Here is a 16,881-nt window from a genome sequence, read left to right on the forward strand (position 1 = left end):
CTGGAGTCGTTTTTATGTACAATGGTGTATTAACTTTGTATTTTGGTAATATAGTGACACCACATTATCAGCCCCTCCCCTAACTCCTCCCCCTTTATCATACAACTACAGCTGTGGGTGTGGCTTCAGTTCAGGTGGATCACCACCCATCACCACCCACCAGGCAAACCAGGCATACTTAATTAACTGGTGGGCCACATAAAAGCATGATTTTAACAAATACTGTACACTTTTTGGAAAAAGTTCTTCCTCCTAATAATAATACCCGATCATGTTTTAGGGTGGAAAGAAATCGTGGCACTCCCCGTTCAACCCTTATTTGGAAGATCCAAAACACCACGACCGGATGTTGTGTCAGAAATGCCGCCTGGGAGGGGGATTTGGAGACTAAAGTGACTGAAAGCGTGCGTGCGTGTGCAACTGTGCACACATGCGCGTGCACATGTCAAGTGTCTAAATTAACAACAGATAACGATCCAAAGCTAATGTGAGTAGCCTTTCCACTAGATCAGATCAAACACATTTATACAACTGAATAAAGGTAGGCTACGTATTTTGGCAGCGTCGCTTCCCGACAAATAACGCAGGCTACGTTTTTTGGCGGGGAAACGGTTAACAGTACCCATCCCTTATCCATTGGTTCCCAACAGGAATCACTGGTGTTTCTGTAAACCATGAATACAGAACTTGTGTATAAAGTAACAAAATCACACTTGAGTGAAGTGAGGGGTGCTCTTATCATCATACATCACATTCTGTGATCATCCAATAAAATCATCACAAAAGTCATTCCAGGCCAATCACTTTTGGCATCTTCACTTTTCTGCCCTCACTTTTATGTACTATGCTCAGCCAATCAAATGATCAGCTAATCACAAGCCAATGTTTATGTTCACACAGACCCACAAAGCTGCGCATAGGAGGGGCTAGTGTCCCTCAACAATTTGTCTACGACCCTACACAGCATCTTGTGCACAACTTTCACATCCCAACCCACTTGTTGAGAAGTGGCGTAGCGTCACAGATATAATCCAATGTGAGTGACAAAGCTGCCATAGTTCAGTTACCTCTGTAGCTCCTGTCCCAACCTCTGTTACATAGTTCAATTACCTCTGTAGCTCCTGTCCCAACCTCTCGGAGCCATCCTCTTGTAGCACCTCATACATGTCATCCTCCTCCAACCTCCGCTTGGAGCCGATATGGAACAACGGGTTCAGCCAGCTAATAATAATAATACCACAGGAAGGGAAGGAGGGACAGATACAGGAAGTACATAAGGGAACACAAAGAAAGAGAGAGACCGTTAGAGAAGGGGCAGCAGACACCAAATGGACAGAGTACTGCAACAAAACTCTAAATCTAAAATGAGTGTACCAGGTTGATTTAGTCAACATGATCGCCATGGATTGTGCAGCCCTCCTGCCTTGTTTTAAACAAGTTCAAGTTCATTGTGCGCTCGCATGCATATTCTGTGGGTAAATTTATGGGCAATATAGATGGATTATACACCTATATTGATCCTGCGGGTTAATTCAGTTGTTATGTCAGTAGTCCGCACATGAAACACAGGTACAGAAAAAGAATACCCTATATCAATCAATATTATATTGATGTTGTGATGAGACTAGATATCTCTTCATCTGTGATTTAGCATAATTATTATGGTTGTAGATTTTAAGCGTAAAATAGGACTTATGCTTAAACCCAGGAAACACGTCTAGTCCTATTTTACACTTTCAGATAATTTTATTTATTTTTTGGTGAAATATTGGAAATAGCTGATTTACATGTATACCTATAGATCAGGTATTTTTTTACATTACAAAAGATATGACAATACAATATTATTGTCACAATATCGATAAAGGTATTTGGTCATGCATACCATCTATCAACATGCATACTATCTATCAACATCCAATGTAGTATCCCCCCCCCCCCCCCCCCCCCGCGATACTACATTGGGGGGGCAACCATGCAATATCTTATACACAAAAAGAAAGGCATCTGTGCAATTAATACGATTCTATTGACAGTATGATATCTTAATAAGCAGTGTTTGGCTTCTGCCCAGTTTTGAGTAGCCAGACTAAAGTCTGCTCAACCAGCTTTTTACCTATATTTAATGAGTGTGCGTGTTGCTACTCTTCGGTCACTAGGCTACGTAATGATTCAGCAGGGAAATGTCACTGGAAATTGGCAAAGAAAACTTGGGCGAGCCGCCCGGCAAAGCCTCCTTGTTATCGCGCCATCACAGGACGCTTAACATGACACTGTAAAACAGCACATCTCGGTTTGAAATTCAAGGTCAAAGAAAACAGAAATAGCTCATTGTAAAATGAGTGTACTCTTCACCGCTGGTTCCGCTGCAGTATTGTCGTGTACCGTGTTGGTGACTTACCAGAAGAATACCTGGGAGAAAAGGCTGGCTGTGGCAGCGGGGTTCGTCTTATTCGCATCTTTCTTCAGCTTCTCCATCGTGCTCCGAACTTCTCGGGTACCGTCCACTTGTGAACTCTACTTATTCTTCCTCCTGAACGGAAACCACTTGTTGTGTAACTTTGTAGTAGGCACATGTTACACGGCGGTGCTTGAGAGACCGCCTGTCTGCCTGTCATGCACTGTACTGTACTGTACTGTAAAGAGCTGCTACTTCCCCGGCCCCCCCCGGTTGTTCCCACTTCCCTCTCTCTCCGCCGAACATCTTGCGTCCCATAGCCCGGAGGGAGGTCGAGTTGTGGTTGGTTTCATTCGGTTGCTAGGACGATAGATAGATAGATAGATAGATAGATAGATAGATAGATAATACTAGAATCAGATAGATAGATAGAACAGGGAGAAAACATTAAATCGAGTGAACACAAAACAACAGTTCTTGTAAGACTTGCAGCTTTCTTAAAAGGTTTGGAATGCCAAATTTGGATTTATGTATGTGAAATTTAGCTACAATAATGATCATATTAATTATGTATACCTCGTTTTTCTTTACTAGTATTACTAAAGCCGAACTGGAACGAAGTAACTAAGCCAGTAAAGACAAAAGTCAATATTCTCAACAAATATTATATAATAACTTGTTAGTGTACTGGTGGCTTTCATATTGCCACTGGGGAAGAAAAGGGAAAGCATGGTGATGCAAGCTTCTTTACCAAAACCAGCCAATCACAGCACGACCACTCGTCCAGCCCTCCAGGATATGGGATAGTGAGCGCAGGACAAGCCAAGCCCCCGGGGCGGGCCCCGAAGTCCTCCTCGACTTCACGCGAATGGTTTGAAAACAATTAACTCCGCACGCCATTGGTTTTGATGTGTAATAACTTGTACACAGCATAGAATTAGGAGTTACTTAGCACTGAAGTTGACTTCTGACTCATAGTAACGTGTATAGGTGAAAGGTTTTAGACTATCTGCAATTTCTGCATAATGGAGGGCAGGTCAGTCAGTTATCAGCTAGGTTATCATCAGTCATACAAGGCATTGAAGGCAACTTGTCAAGTATAAAACACATTTGTTGTTAAGAATAAGATTACAGTGTTTGTAAGATTACAGCCAGCAGTGTAGATTATTATGCATGGCCATGTGGCCTCAGAATTGTCATGGAAGGAAAAGGCTTTAGATTGCAGACTATAGTATAGTCTCCAGTACAGGAGACTATTAGCCATTGGGGCCGTGGCCCCAGGGGCCCTTGGCTCTCAGGGGCCCTTTTGGGAAAATGTAATGCCCTGCAATGGGTTTGAGGCCCTGAAAAAAGCTCATGGGGACTGTAAAGTTGGCCGAGTGGCCAAGGCTCCAAAAATTGACAGATTACAGCAATACCTTGGGTGTTTTATTTCTCCCCGATGCAGGTTATTCACAGTGGAAACACAGGCCTGACAAACAAAAGAAAAATTGAAGGCTAAACTTAAAAAAGACAGAAAATTACTTGAAAGCAAATAGGAAACCAAACCCAGAACTTGAGAAACTCTATTAGGCTATAAACCCTTCCAAAAAGGGACCCCTATAGCAGCTCTCCCTGGATGTTACCTGTTTGTTGCCCAAGCCACTACTGATTCCTGAACCTCAGCATCCTGCAGCCTCCCTTTTATACTGGGTGAGACCATACCAAGACACAGAAGTAATTGGTAACCACTTATCTCAAATAAGGCAAACTATGGCCCATGAGTTAACTTACACAATTACTTAGTTTAACTAAACCAATTCAAATACCTTTCAGATACATTACCCAACATCAAGATAAATAGAAAACATAACACAAGAGCTCTTGTAACACAGACAGACACCCCTCCTGCTCTATAGCAATTGGTACCTTCCTCCACTCAGTCAAGAGGATCACCAGTACTGCAGGAGAGCCAGGTGCCAAACAATCACAATCAAACCCCCATGACAACAAACATATATGCTGTGACAATACCTGCAAAGTACTTTTTCTCTTTTACAATTCACTGTGAGTTACAACAATAAAAATATGCACTCATGTCCATTTCAACAGTTTTACAAGTCGGCCAGCAAAGTTAGTTAAATGGGTATCAGCACGGCTGCCCCGTGACAGGGACCTTCATTGGCCATTGATTTTGTTAAGTTTATGTCAAAAGTTTGATGAAAACACATTCTGAAAGTAGTTTTTTGCCACTCAGTATAGGCGTTACCGCATAGGTATATGATGATGTCATGTGCATGCTCTCATAGGGCCATATACCTACAGTAGGTACTATTGTACCTACTTAGAACAGGTCAGCTCCAGCATATGGAGATCTAAGGCAGTGGTTCCCAAAGTGGGGACCGGGGACCCTCATGGGTCCTTGAGGCAGTTCCAGGGGTTCCCCAGCTAAATGATAGTTTGGAACCAAATGGGCCCTTATGAGTCTGTAACTCTCTGTAACAGAGTCTGTAACTCTGAGTCTGTAACTCTCACAAATGGAACCAAATGGACCCGTATTTGTACACTCTCAGAGTTAAATTAACATTGATTTTACAATACAAATTGGGGTCTCAGAGAAATGCCATTAAATGGGGGTCCGTAGACTAATGCATATCAAACTGAGGGGTCCTTGAAATTAAACAGGTTGAGAATCACTGCTAGAGCCATAAAAATCTTCTCTTACGGGGGTCCCTGGCATAGCTTTTCTAATGGGGGTCTGCGAGCTAATTAGTGTCAATCTGGGGGTCCTTGACATGAAAAAGTTTGGGAACCACTGATCTAAGGGTTTGAGGTCAGATGTATTTGCTGGCCAATATTATGGTATCAGGGATCTCCATATGGGCTTAATATTGATGACATCAAGTCAGCTGTGGGGTGGGGGTATAGGGAACTGTGACGGACATTGTGAATCTGTTTGTTTAACTGTATGTAATGTGTTTTATTTTCGTTTTATTTTTCGTTTTGTTTTGTATTTATTATTGTCAAATCATTTCGTGATAAGATTTTGTTTGTATTTGTGCTGCCAGGGGGATGTGGGGGGGGAAAATATATGTCAATTGTTGAAAATACGTATTTGTACTGTAAAGAAAATGAATAAACATAATGTTTAAAAAAAATATATATATATATTGATGACATCAGGGATCTCCATCCCTGATGATGTCATGAGGCATGACCGTACATGGTCATGCCTGGGGGTGTACGTTTTCATAGTAAATACGACCTGGCTTAATTCCAAAAATCTACAGGGTTGGACAAGACCTGCTCTGCAGCACTGATTGCGCCACCTGCAATCGCAATAAGTATTGGTTGGCTGTACATACACTTTACCGTAATACAAAAGATTACACCATAACCCTGGAGTAATTCAGCCGTTGCAGGCTAGCCTATCATATAAACTATAAAGTATCAAAGTCATACGATTTGTCACACACGTTACCGCAGTGAAATTTGTTCTCCGCATTTGACCCATCTCTTGGAGCGGTGAGCCGCTTGCGCCACGCTCAGGAATCATTTGATTAGTAGATTTGACCCCCAATCCAACCCTTTGATGCTGAGTGTCAAGCAGGAAGGCATTGGGTCCCATTTTTACAGTCTTTGGTATGACCTGGCCGGGGATCGAACCCCAGGGCGGACACTCTAACCACAAGGCCACTGAACTGGTGACAGTGAGTGAGACAGTGAGTATGACCATTTTGTTTATTTCACACACTCTCCTTTGCAAGTTTCATGTGGTTTCAGTCAGTTACAGTAATCAATCCCACACTAGAGACCCAGTGGGAAAGTCAAGCCATCAGCAGCTACATTGTTTCAGACTGAACTGAAACAAGCAAAACCAGAAGTCCAACTAAACCAAACTATGGTCTGTCTGATACTGACATAATGATGTGCTGACATCCAGTTTCCTCTAAATGTATTTAGTATCTCATCTGTCCCTGTCCCTATCTGTTTTTCTCTCCCTAGCACTCACTCACTGTCTCACTCACTCACTCACTGTCTCACTGCACTCACTCACTCACTGTCTCACTGCACTCACTCACTCACTGTCTCACTGCACTCACTCACTCACTCACTCACTCACACAAAGTATATCTTTGTTTTATTTTGATGTCTGGATGTCATAACTGCAATGTCATTCAATTAATCAAAACCACATGTTATATGAATTTTACCCACCACACAGCTTATATATATAGTTTATATTCTATAACTTCTCACAGATGTGTACACGTATTGGAGGGCCTACAATAATAATGTAGGCTATTATAATACAACCTGTAATCCTCGTTTTGTCCCCCTATTCTTCCAAAATGTGTTTGGTACCCCTAAAACCCACGCACAAGGAACGGTGCACTAAAAATAATACATTTTTCATATATTATATTTCCTTTGCCACCCTTACCCCCCGCTAGCAGTGTCAAAAATCGCCTATGTCAATATTCACATCACACTCACAGGAAATAATATCCTATAAATAAACAACAGGCCAGGTGGCTCCTGTACTAATATAAAAGACCCGCTGAGAGAGAAGCGCATTTCCCCGTTTCCACCTCCCCCTTCCCACTCTCCTCACTGCCGACCCCATACTGGGCTAAATCTAATCTCATATACTTTAAGTCAGTCAGTGGTTCTCGAACCTTTTCATGTCAAGGATCCCCAAATTAATTTGGATGCAGATCCCCCATCTGAACATATTTAGTGTAATGGACCCCAGACCCGGAGTTAAAATCCTATTTACTTACGCAAGTATTGTGGTCGTACTGGTACGAATGCACGTGTATGCTTGGTAGGCATTGATGGTGACGTAATTAAGTATAATATGTATCAACTGTTATAACTGTCTTTTGATGGTGACGTAATAAAGATTCAGATTACATACATGTATACATAGACATTACCTTTAATACACTGAAACATATCCTAATTACGTCACCATCGACAGCCAGTTATAATCAGACATTGAAACATTGTTTGTTTCGTCACTAACAAACATTAAATGCCATCAACAATGAACAGAGTTTAATGTTTGTTTTGTCCTCGATGTTGTAAGATGATAAGAGCGTCCCTCACGTCACACAGGTGTGATCTTTTGTATACCTTTTCGATCACTTTAAAAGAAAATGTTATGTCTCTCTGAAAAAAGATCAAAATAAACTATTCATTCAAACATAACATAATGTATATTGTTAATTCACAATCACAACAGTTTTGACAGTTAAATACACTTTCAGACAATAAGATTAGATTAAAATACTGAGAACACAGAATTGACAGCTTCAAAACAAAACATTAAACTCCTCTTTTCCAATGAGATTTATTGGCAAACTTATCAGTTGTATACAGTAGCTGAAATTTAAACATTAGATCCTATATATTTAAGATGTCACTCACAGAATCAATGCTTTTTTTATTCCACAGCAAGCATTGAAGGGGCTGAGAACCATCAATGTTATGGATTCTGTTTAAGATGCATATGACAAAAACTAAAATATAACAGTTTGTTATTATGACACAAGATTAAGTAACTTGATGCATTCAACTTCTCAAATTGGATGCAGCGAATAATGATAAAAATGGACAATATCAAATAGGAGCAGTGTGTTACAATTAGTGATGCACCGAATATTCGGCCGCAGAAAATATTCGGCAGAAAATGGTTAAAAATGCATTTTCGGACTATTCGGTTTCGGCCCAAATAGGCAGAAAATATATCACCGAATAGTGTATGCAATTAATGCATTCAAAAGAGCTGAATAAATGTTTTATGGATCCATAATAGTGATTATTATTTAAGTTAAGTTTTGCCATAACCATAACATAACATTTGTAGAATCAAACTCAGGTTAATAAGTGAGGATACTAAAACAGCGATATTCAGTTACACTTCATACCAATGATACTGTGCGGGTGTAGGTATGTTAAGTGATAACCACTTTCAACATGGGATTATAGGCAAAAGCTTTCTAAATCTTTCAAATTTTCCAAACATCTACAAGCTTGTATGTCAACATATTTTTGCTATTTGTTGTACAACAAAGTATATAGTGCTTAAGTGGCATTCTGGACTAGACCTGTCCGGCTGGAAACATTGTGGTTGCAAGGACAGCATTTCTGACCTTTCAGATACAGGACTGTGTCACAGTCATTACCAGGTGATTGAGAGATTATTTATTCTGTACTTAAACATACTATTTTAACTAGTGATGCACCGAATATTCGGCCGCAGAAAATGTTCGGCAGAAAATGGCAAAAAAATAATTTTCGGCCTATCGGTTTCGGCACGAATAGGCAGAAAATATATCACCGAATAGTGTATGCAATTAATGCATTCAAAAGGGCTGAATAAATGTTTTATGGACCCATAATAGTGATTATTATTTAAATTAAGTTTTGCCATAACCATTTATTTTGCCATAAAATCAGGTATAGCTTTAAGGTACGGGCATGACAGCAATGGTAGGAAAAAAGATGTATAATATTAATCATATTGGTATATGATACGGCCAACTGTTTCCTATTCGGTATTCAGTTTTCGGCCAAGAATTTCCCTTTCGGTGCATCCCTAGTTACAATGAATGTACGACAGATTAACTGAAGTGTTATTTAGCAGGTTTTTAAAACATAATGTATGAACGTTTGTGATGGGGTGAACCGATTGCCAAATTGTTTGCATAATTATACCACATGGGCCTCGCTGGATGGACCAGTGTCCAATGTCACTCCCCTCCTTCTGTACACCCATCAATAGGTTAGAAAAAGCCCCAAAATGTAAGCAAACAAAACAACAACGATGGTTAACGTTCAAGTAAAAGGGAAAAAAATCTTTAAAAAAAACAATAAAAAGAAATATCTAAAAATACAGCAATAAAAAAAACATTCAAATGGATACATGAAAACAGTGCAGCCAATGTTGACTTGAAGGAAAATAAATATTTACAGGACAGAGGTTCTTGAGACAACTAAACATACACAATATTTACAGGGAAGATGTTCTTAGATTCATTTAGCTGCCTTTAGTGAGATGCAGTGATGTTTTACATTACCATCATGGTGAATTATGCTTCAGCATAAATGTGAGGCGTGCCATTTGTACACACCAACACTCTACTATTGGGCTTGATTGTATTACAGGGTCACTGTGTGTTACTACTGAATTTACAAAAGAGGCAGGTGATGTTCGTATCGGACACAATGTTTCCACACGACAGCGACATATCCAGATGTGTTTGTGTGTTTACTGAACGTGACAGTTCTCCTCCTGGTGGCCATCTTGTTCGGCTTTCCCGCCATCATTACAGCCATCAATGACAGAGGGACTCTGGAGGGACCCCAACACCTGGAAACAGAACAACATGGAGGAAGGGACAGAAACAAATAAAGGAACAGAAAGTCACATTTGCGCGAACTGTATAGGACCAGTGGTTATCAATAATTTTCATGTCAAAGACCAGGTGACTTATATTAGTGTAAATATGAATATTATGGAAAGTTCATTTCCCCCCGTAATATAATTCAAAAAGTGAAATTTTCATAATTATTCTAGATTGTGCGTAAAGTGAAATATTTAAAACCTTTTTTGTTTGAATCTTGGTGTTGTGTCAATACTTGGTCTGTGCTACTTTTGAATAAAGTATTTCATCAATGGGGCGGGGCATGGAGGTGATAAGCCTGTGGCACTGTTGAGGTGTTATGGAAGCCCAAGTTTTCTTTGATAACAGCTTTAATTTAATTTGTATTGTTGAATCTGGTGTCTCACACCTTATTCTTCATAATACAATCTAGAGTAGAAGTAGACTATCTGTGGGGTTCAGGTCAGGCCAGTTGAGTGGTCAGTTAAGCACAGTAAAATCGTGGTCAGTATACCTATACTACCGGTAGTAGTTTTGGCTCTGAGGGAAAATGCCAAATCCAGCTGGAAAGGAAAATCAGCATCTCCATAAAGCTTCAACATACTGAAGCATAACGTGATCTAAAGTATCCTGGTAGATGGCTGGGTTGACTCCAGTGTCAGTGAACCAACACCATGCAGATAACATGGCCCCAAATAATCACTGTCTTGTAACAAGTCCAGAGTCAACACAACCACTTTGTGCTTCAGACCGTTGACAAGCTTTATGGAGATGCCGATTTTCCTTTTCCAGTAGGACTTTTTGAACGCAAATATCTCAGATTCTTCTTTTTGGGTCAAAACAAGCAAGATTTGCGCCTCATTTCTCAAAACGATAGGATTTGAAAATGTTTTGTGGCAGGGACCCCCTGAACTGGAAGTCTCACCTTGTTGTCAGCAGATGAACGAGGACTACGTCTCTTCACGGTGGTTCTCCTGATGATGAACGGACTGGCCTCACCCATCGGGATGTCAGCGAAACCTGACACCACACACACACACACAGTTAAAGAAGTACCCATTTGTTACTGACTTTTGACCAGTATTCCATAGTATACCACTCTTATCTCATTGTTGTGTCAAAAGCAGGTTCATTGTCAAAGTCAGTAAAAGAGGACCTATTTTCAATCTTATCTTCATATAATTATTAATTAGTCCTCACTAATTGCTCATTATAAGATTATGAGAAGGCTTGGAATCCCCATCTATGATGTCATTCATTGGTAGGCAGGTTTCTGAACTGCCCACCAATGAGAGGCAGATTTAGAGTAGACGGAAATGAGTGTCTATTAATGAGCAGGCCAGATCCACAAGCTTGAGCTTGTAGTTCAGCTATTTTCTAAAGCCCATGGATTAAAGCAAAATAAAATGTCACAACTGAATGTAGGCCAAATCCTAATAATATTAGGATTCCACATATGTGATTTGTGAAACAGCTTAAAAGGAGGCTACACTAGCACTATGTTTCATAAACAATTAGCACAATATGTAGAATTCTGTTTTGGTAGCCATAGATCGAACCAGTTGAAGACATTGCAGAATGGAAGACGGCCCTGACAAAATATTGTATTTTAAAACAAAATGCCAGACTCCACTCCAGATTATATTGTATGAAATAGCAAAGATTAGTAGAGTTTTATGGAAAATTGAACACATATTTCTATTGCTAGTTTGACGACTTCAAATATTTAATAATAAAATAACCAATAACCAAAAAGAGAAGAAGTGTTGCCGTGCAACATGCTTCCTTCCATAGAAGACATGCTGGGCTGTATTTTGCGTGTCTTAAGTACCAGGTCTTATTCCCTAACTTGAGTAAACTAAAGACCTGGAGGCGTGGTCAATGCTCTTTGGCCACTCAGAATAGCCAAATGGCATTGATCACGCCTCCAGGTCTTTAGTTTAATCAAGTTAGGGAATAAGACCTGGTACTTAAGACACGCAAAATACAGCCCGCTGACTTCTATGGATGAAGCCAAATAATAATCCACATCAGATGCAGATCAGCTCTTTTCTAACAGCCTCAATACTGACCTCTCTGCACCAGCTCAGGAAGTCCTTCCGGCCTGAACTCGTCATCGACTGTGGTTGCCGTGGAGACGTTGTCTCTGATCCTCTTGGCGAGGTCTTGCAGGGCCTCCTTGGCTTTAGTCGGGGTGTTCTTAACCCCGCCATGACCCCGTTTCCCTAGAGACGACCTCTGAGGAGTACGGCGATCCCCCTCGGCCACCGCCGATGGAGCTGTGTTTTCGGTGTTGTCGTCTGCCAGCGGCGCCTCCTGCTGTTTGGAGGCCGACAGCCTCTCTGAACGTCTCCGTTTAGCAACAGTGGCACTGCCTGTCACGATCATGACATTTTTAGTGGCATCAAAAATGTATATTTTTTGTTTGCTTTTTACACTTTATAAAATACACAAAGACACGACTCACATGTCTGGTACCCAATAATAATCAATAATGTATGTAAATATCGGGTATGTAAAAAAGGTCATATACTTCATTTAATGTATGGGACAAAAGTAAAATAGCAAATCTATAAGCTCACAATGTTTTTAGCTGGTAGAACAGATGGATTTACTAACCATAATAATAAAGTACTAATTTGTGACGGGCGTACCGTTAGCGCTGGCCGGCTGTTGGCTAGCCGTGAGGTGCTCCAGGCGTGCGGTCAGGCTGTCGTTGGTCTCCTCCAGGCTGTGGACCCTGAGCATCAGGCTGCAGTATTTATCCACGCTCTCATCCGACTCTCTGCTCTTCTCCTCCAAAGCCTCCCTCACCTCGTCCAGCTCCTCGCTTTTGTCTCCCAGGGAAGACCTCAGCTCTGCAGCCTCCTGGCTCTTCTCCTGCAGGGAGGCCTTCAGCTCTGCAGCCTCCTGGCTCTTCTCCTGCAGGGAGGCCTTCAGCTCTCTCTCCCCCTGCAGAGTTAACTGCAGATGTTCTTTCTCTTTGTCCGTCCTTCTCCTCTCCTCTTCCGCTCTCTCCTTCTCTCGTTCCGCTGAAGACAGAGCAGAGAGCAGGTTCTCTCTCTCCTCCTCTTTTCTGTCCACCTCTCTCTCCAGCTCCTCCAGGCGACTCTGCAGCCTCTCCCTCTCGTCCTCCACTCGCCGTTTCTCTGTGTCCCGCTCCTCTCGTTCAACCAGGAGTCTCTCTCTCTCTTTCCCCATCTCCTCCAACTGCGCCTGAAGACCGTCCACCTGTTCTTCCAGCCTGTCTTTGTACTCCCTCATCCCTCGCTCCAGCTCCTCCACCCTTCTTTCCTCTTCTTCCATTTGTCTGTTTGCCGTCTCCGTCTGTCTCTCCAGACTCAGTTTCTCCTCCAGGAGAAATCGCTTCTCCTCCTCCAACTGAAAAAAAAAGAAACCATGGAGAAAGAGTGAAGGAGGAGTAAAGAGAATGGCAAAATAGATCAGATCAGTGATTCTCAACACTTTGTATGTCAAGGACCCTCAGAGAACTTGCAGATCTGCAAGATTGAAACAGTGCGAAGCTGCGTGTTTGCGCCGGGTGGTTGCGCACAGCTTCAGTGTTGTGTTTACATGTGCGGTGGAACAATGGCGTTACATCTCAGCTACAGGTGCCAACAACACCACTAGCTGGTGATATAATCACAATATATTACCATTTCATGTGTATCATTGATTAAAAAAAACATGACATTATATAATATTGTTGTAACATCGTTTTTTTACCTTTCTCTTCTCCTCTTCGTTCTCCTCTAGCTCAGCCTTGGCCATCTCAGCCTGAAAGAAACATGGGTTTACACATTATGAATGAAAGGCCATTCAGCCTGAAATACATTCTTGCTGGATGAAATGTAATTTAACTTACAAGCAAAGACAATAATAACTAAAGACTAATAACAAGAATTGTAATTGTTGAAATAATGACCGATATGGTGGTCTGTCTCTAGTTAGAATAATCTATACTTAAATCATAGTGTGTGATTCAATACCTGTAAGACAGCCTCTTCCAGGCTGTTTTCAGCCTCCTCTCTCTCTCTCTCCAGAGCATCAATTCTGTCCTGCAGGGTGTCACACTTCCTCTGGGCATCTACACACACACACACACACACACACACACACACACACACACACACACACACAAAGTGAGTATTGTGCTGCTTTCAGGGAATACCACGTTATGTTTGCATTTGACTGAATGTTGGACCGTTTCAGTTAGTCTGACCAATACCAGATTTTTGGGTCCAATCCCAAGTTTGTAGACCATCAATTAGCAATGTTATGACCAATAACTTTAAATCAACAACTAATGTTGATACTTGATAGATATGGTATGAGAATTGTTTTACATTTTTCCACTATAATAAATGACATGCCCAAATTGGGGCACAACACGTTACAGCGGTTTATCAATCAGGGCACATGGGCTGCCTAATTACTGATACCGATGTCGTCATTATATGCAAGATATCGTCTTTGTCGGCTGGAGACCGAGTAAAGAAATGGAGATAAGACGTTTCTGCCTGACAGCAACACCATAAAGCTGGTAGAACCTTTCAGCAGCTCTCCCATGGTCTTCTTCTTCCTCTCGTCCGACTCTATGCGGACCTTCAGCTTCTCAATGCCATCCCTCATCTGCTGCACCTCCTCCTGGGTGGAGTTGAGACGAGACGCTATCTCTCCTTTCTCTAGCAGCGACGACTCCAGAGACTGAGACAGACGACTCACCTCTCCTTGTAGAGTCTAGAAGAAAAACAATGGATGAAATAACTTAGTCAATCTTATCAATCATATTATATCAGCTTACAGCAATTACAAAGCAACAAAATAACTCACTAGTTGTAGAAATGTAATTTACAGGGTGGCTAACGTGTGTGTGTGTGAGAGAGAGAGAGCGAGATTAACGCTACATTCCAAACATTCCAGCTTCTTTTGTTGTCCTCCCAGGGTATGGGAAAACCTTTGAGAAGCTAAAAGATTTGTCTAGGTCCAGTTGTAAATATTTTATAGTGGTTTTGGGTAGGTAGGTGGGAACTGGTCCCTTGAGTATCTTGAAGACAAGGCCCTTTGCAACTAGTTGCTGTACTTTGTCCTCTACCCTGAGCCATACCACCCTAACATAATGAGCAGGGCTTTGTCCTCTACCCTGAGCCATACCACCCTAACATAATGAGCAGGGCTTTCATATTCAATGTTCACCTGGATTTTGGTCAGCATTGTCTCAGAGTTGTAGCTGGCAGAGGTTTCGTCCTCTCTGACCATGTGAAGTCGTGTCACAAGTTCCTCCATCTCTCTGCTCTGCTGGGAGATGCTCTGCTCCAACAGCGCCACTTGCTGCCCCAGCTGCACAACAGCAATGTATTCATATTATTAATCTCTATTGTTATAATGAGACTACGTCATATACTTTTAACCACTTTTCAATATATATATATATATATTTTTTTTATGGGATAAAGTAGAGCTTTAAAGCATTTACCATTACTTATAAGAGTGTGCACCCTAGCTGTGCTTATCAAGGTCAAAACACGTCAGAGCTCTCCAGGACAGACATGACAGCGCTGGCCTTCAAGGGGCCTAGTTATGTCTACATCCTTTTTATTGGACTTTAGATAATCTGAAGTTTACCGATGCAACAATATAAACTTTTCCAAAAATATCCAATGTACATCACAACACAACACGTAGCAACATGACTGATTGTGAGCGTGTAGATCAGCCATTTTGAAACATTTACTTGTTTGCATAGTCAAATAGAAACTTTAATCAAATCAAAGTTTTTCAAATCGAATGGAGATGGACAAAATGGAATAGAATAGAATGGATAGAAAATGGAAAATAAGAGCAGCCTATACAGTGTGACAAAGTAAGGTGTTAATTTGTGAAAAAAAAAAAAACAATTCTGCCCGACAGACAATATACTGTAAAACCATGCGAGTCATCCATGTTTTAAGAAACACAGTGGTGGAAAGTAACTAAGTACATTTACTTAAGTACTGTACTTTAGTACATTGACTGTAGATCTGCTATTTTCAAAAGATTTTGAAATATATAAAAATCTAATTAAATTCAAATATTTGAAATGGCACATTCAACAGAGTCAGTCATGTTGCAGTATTGATACGTTTACTTAAGTAAACACTGAAGAAACACCACTGACCTCCTTTTTGTCCTTCTCCAGTCTGTCCAGGCTGCTCTGAGAGGACTGGTAGCACCTCGTCTCGGCCTGGCGGTCCTCCTCCAGGCTGGTCAGGAGCTGTCTGGTGTGAGCGTTGCTCCTCTCCAGGCCATGGATCTGCTCTCTCCACTGCGCAGCCGCCTGCTGCATCGAGTCACGCTCCTCCACGCAGGAGGCCAGCGCAGAGCGCAGCTCGCCCGTCTACGCACATCACACACCCTTCAGGTCAAACTCCAAAAAATAATATGCCTTTCCTCTACACCAGGGGTCTTCAACGTTTATTTTTATGCCCAAGAAATGAGGCAGGGAGCCATATTGTGTCGCATATTAAACTTTTTCATAGATTTGTGATTGTGAAGCTATCATTTTGGATATTTCAGACATTTAACCATTCAAACAGTCAACACTTACTGTAGTAAACTTGACTTTTCACACTGCTTTTTACGGCAAACCTCTTTGCTGAAAATAGCCAGTCTGCAGCCTCCCCTATTTTATTTTTGGCTAAAGTTCCCCCCAGAATAGGGATGCTAGGGGTCAAGTGGTTAATGTAAAAAGAACTAATCCTATCACACAAAGATTTGGCTGTAGTAACTCTGAGGACCCCCTAGGGGTCCTGGAGCCCCTGTTGAAGACCCCTGCTCTATATACATTGCATTTATCCCTTTATACCGCATCATAGCAGCAATAAAGATGAGTGAAATTGTAACATCATGTATGGCACCATCGCACAGGGAACCCAAAGCCTTTAAAGGCCCTGTCGGCAGGAACCACAAATCACTCTGTGTGGAGTCATATTGGTTCCTGCACACTGCTCAGTGCTGGAACCATAGCAAGACTGCCACACACACACACACACACACACACACACACACACACACACACGCACAACCACGTGTGGAAGGCCTGTATCTGCTAGGTGTAGTGCAGTATAAATGCTC

At 41.5% G+C, this 16,881-nt stretch overlaps 2 protein-coding genes across 3 annotated transcripts in view; both read right to left on the bottom strand.

Moving 5' to 3' along the window:
- LOC308317202 (ATP-binding cassette sub-family C member 4-like) overlaps positions 1 to 2,635 on the bottom strand; it is a 40,026-nt gene extending 37,391 nt beyond the window's left edge. For both annotated transcript variants that reach the window (XR_013964233.1, XM_080766058.1), the window contains exons 1-2: positions 2,402 to 2,635; positions 1,111 to 1,221 (exon numbers count right to left, since the gene is read on the bottom strand). Coding sequence is in view for 1 of the 2 variants with exons in the window: in XM_080766058.1 (XP_080622184.1) it covers positions 1,111 to 1,221; positions 2,402 to 2,478 (188 nt within the window). In the remaining variant the exon portion in view is untranslated. The remainder of the gene's footprint in view (positions 1 to 1,110; positions 1,222 to 2,401) is intronic.
- Positions 2,636 to 7,730: 5,095 nt separating this feature from the next.
- cenpf (centromere protein F) overlaps positions 7,731 to 16,881 on the bottom strand; it is a 28,097-nt gene continuing 18,946 nt past the window's right edge. The window contains exons 26-34 of the mRNA XM_080772321.1: positions 15,926 to 16,144; positions 14,965 to 15,108; positions 14,319 to 14,508; positions 13,758 to 13,855; positions 13,495 to 13,545; positions 12,423 to 13,149; positions 11,841 to 12,143; positions 10,694 to 10,788; positions 7,731 to 9,755 (exon numbers count right to left, since the gene is read on the bottom strand). Coding sequence (XP_080628447.1) covers positions 9,654 to 9,755; positions 10,694 to 10,788; positions 11,841 to 12,143; positions 12,423 to 13,149; positions 13,495 to 13,545; positions 13,758 to 13,855; positions 14,319 to 14,508; positions 14,965 to 15,108; positions 15,926 to 16,144 — 1,929 coding nt within the window. The 3' untranslated portion in view covers positions 7,731 to 9,653. The remainder of the gene's footprint in view (positions 9,756 to 10,693; positions 10,789 to 11,840; positions 12,144 to 12,422; positions 13,150 to 13,494; positions 13,546 to 13,757; positions 13,856 to 14,318; positions 14,509 to 14,964; positions 15,109 to 15,925; positions 16,145 to 16,881) is intronic.

This window comes from Protomyctophum bolini, assembly GCF_963924005.1.
Source record: "Protomyctophum bolini genome assembly, chromosome: 1".
Lineage (NCBI taxonomy): Eukaryota > Metazoa > Chordata > Actinopteri > Myctophiformes > Myctophidae > Protomyctophum > Protomyctophum bolini.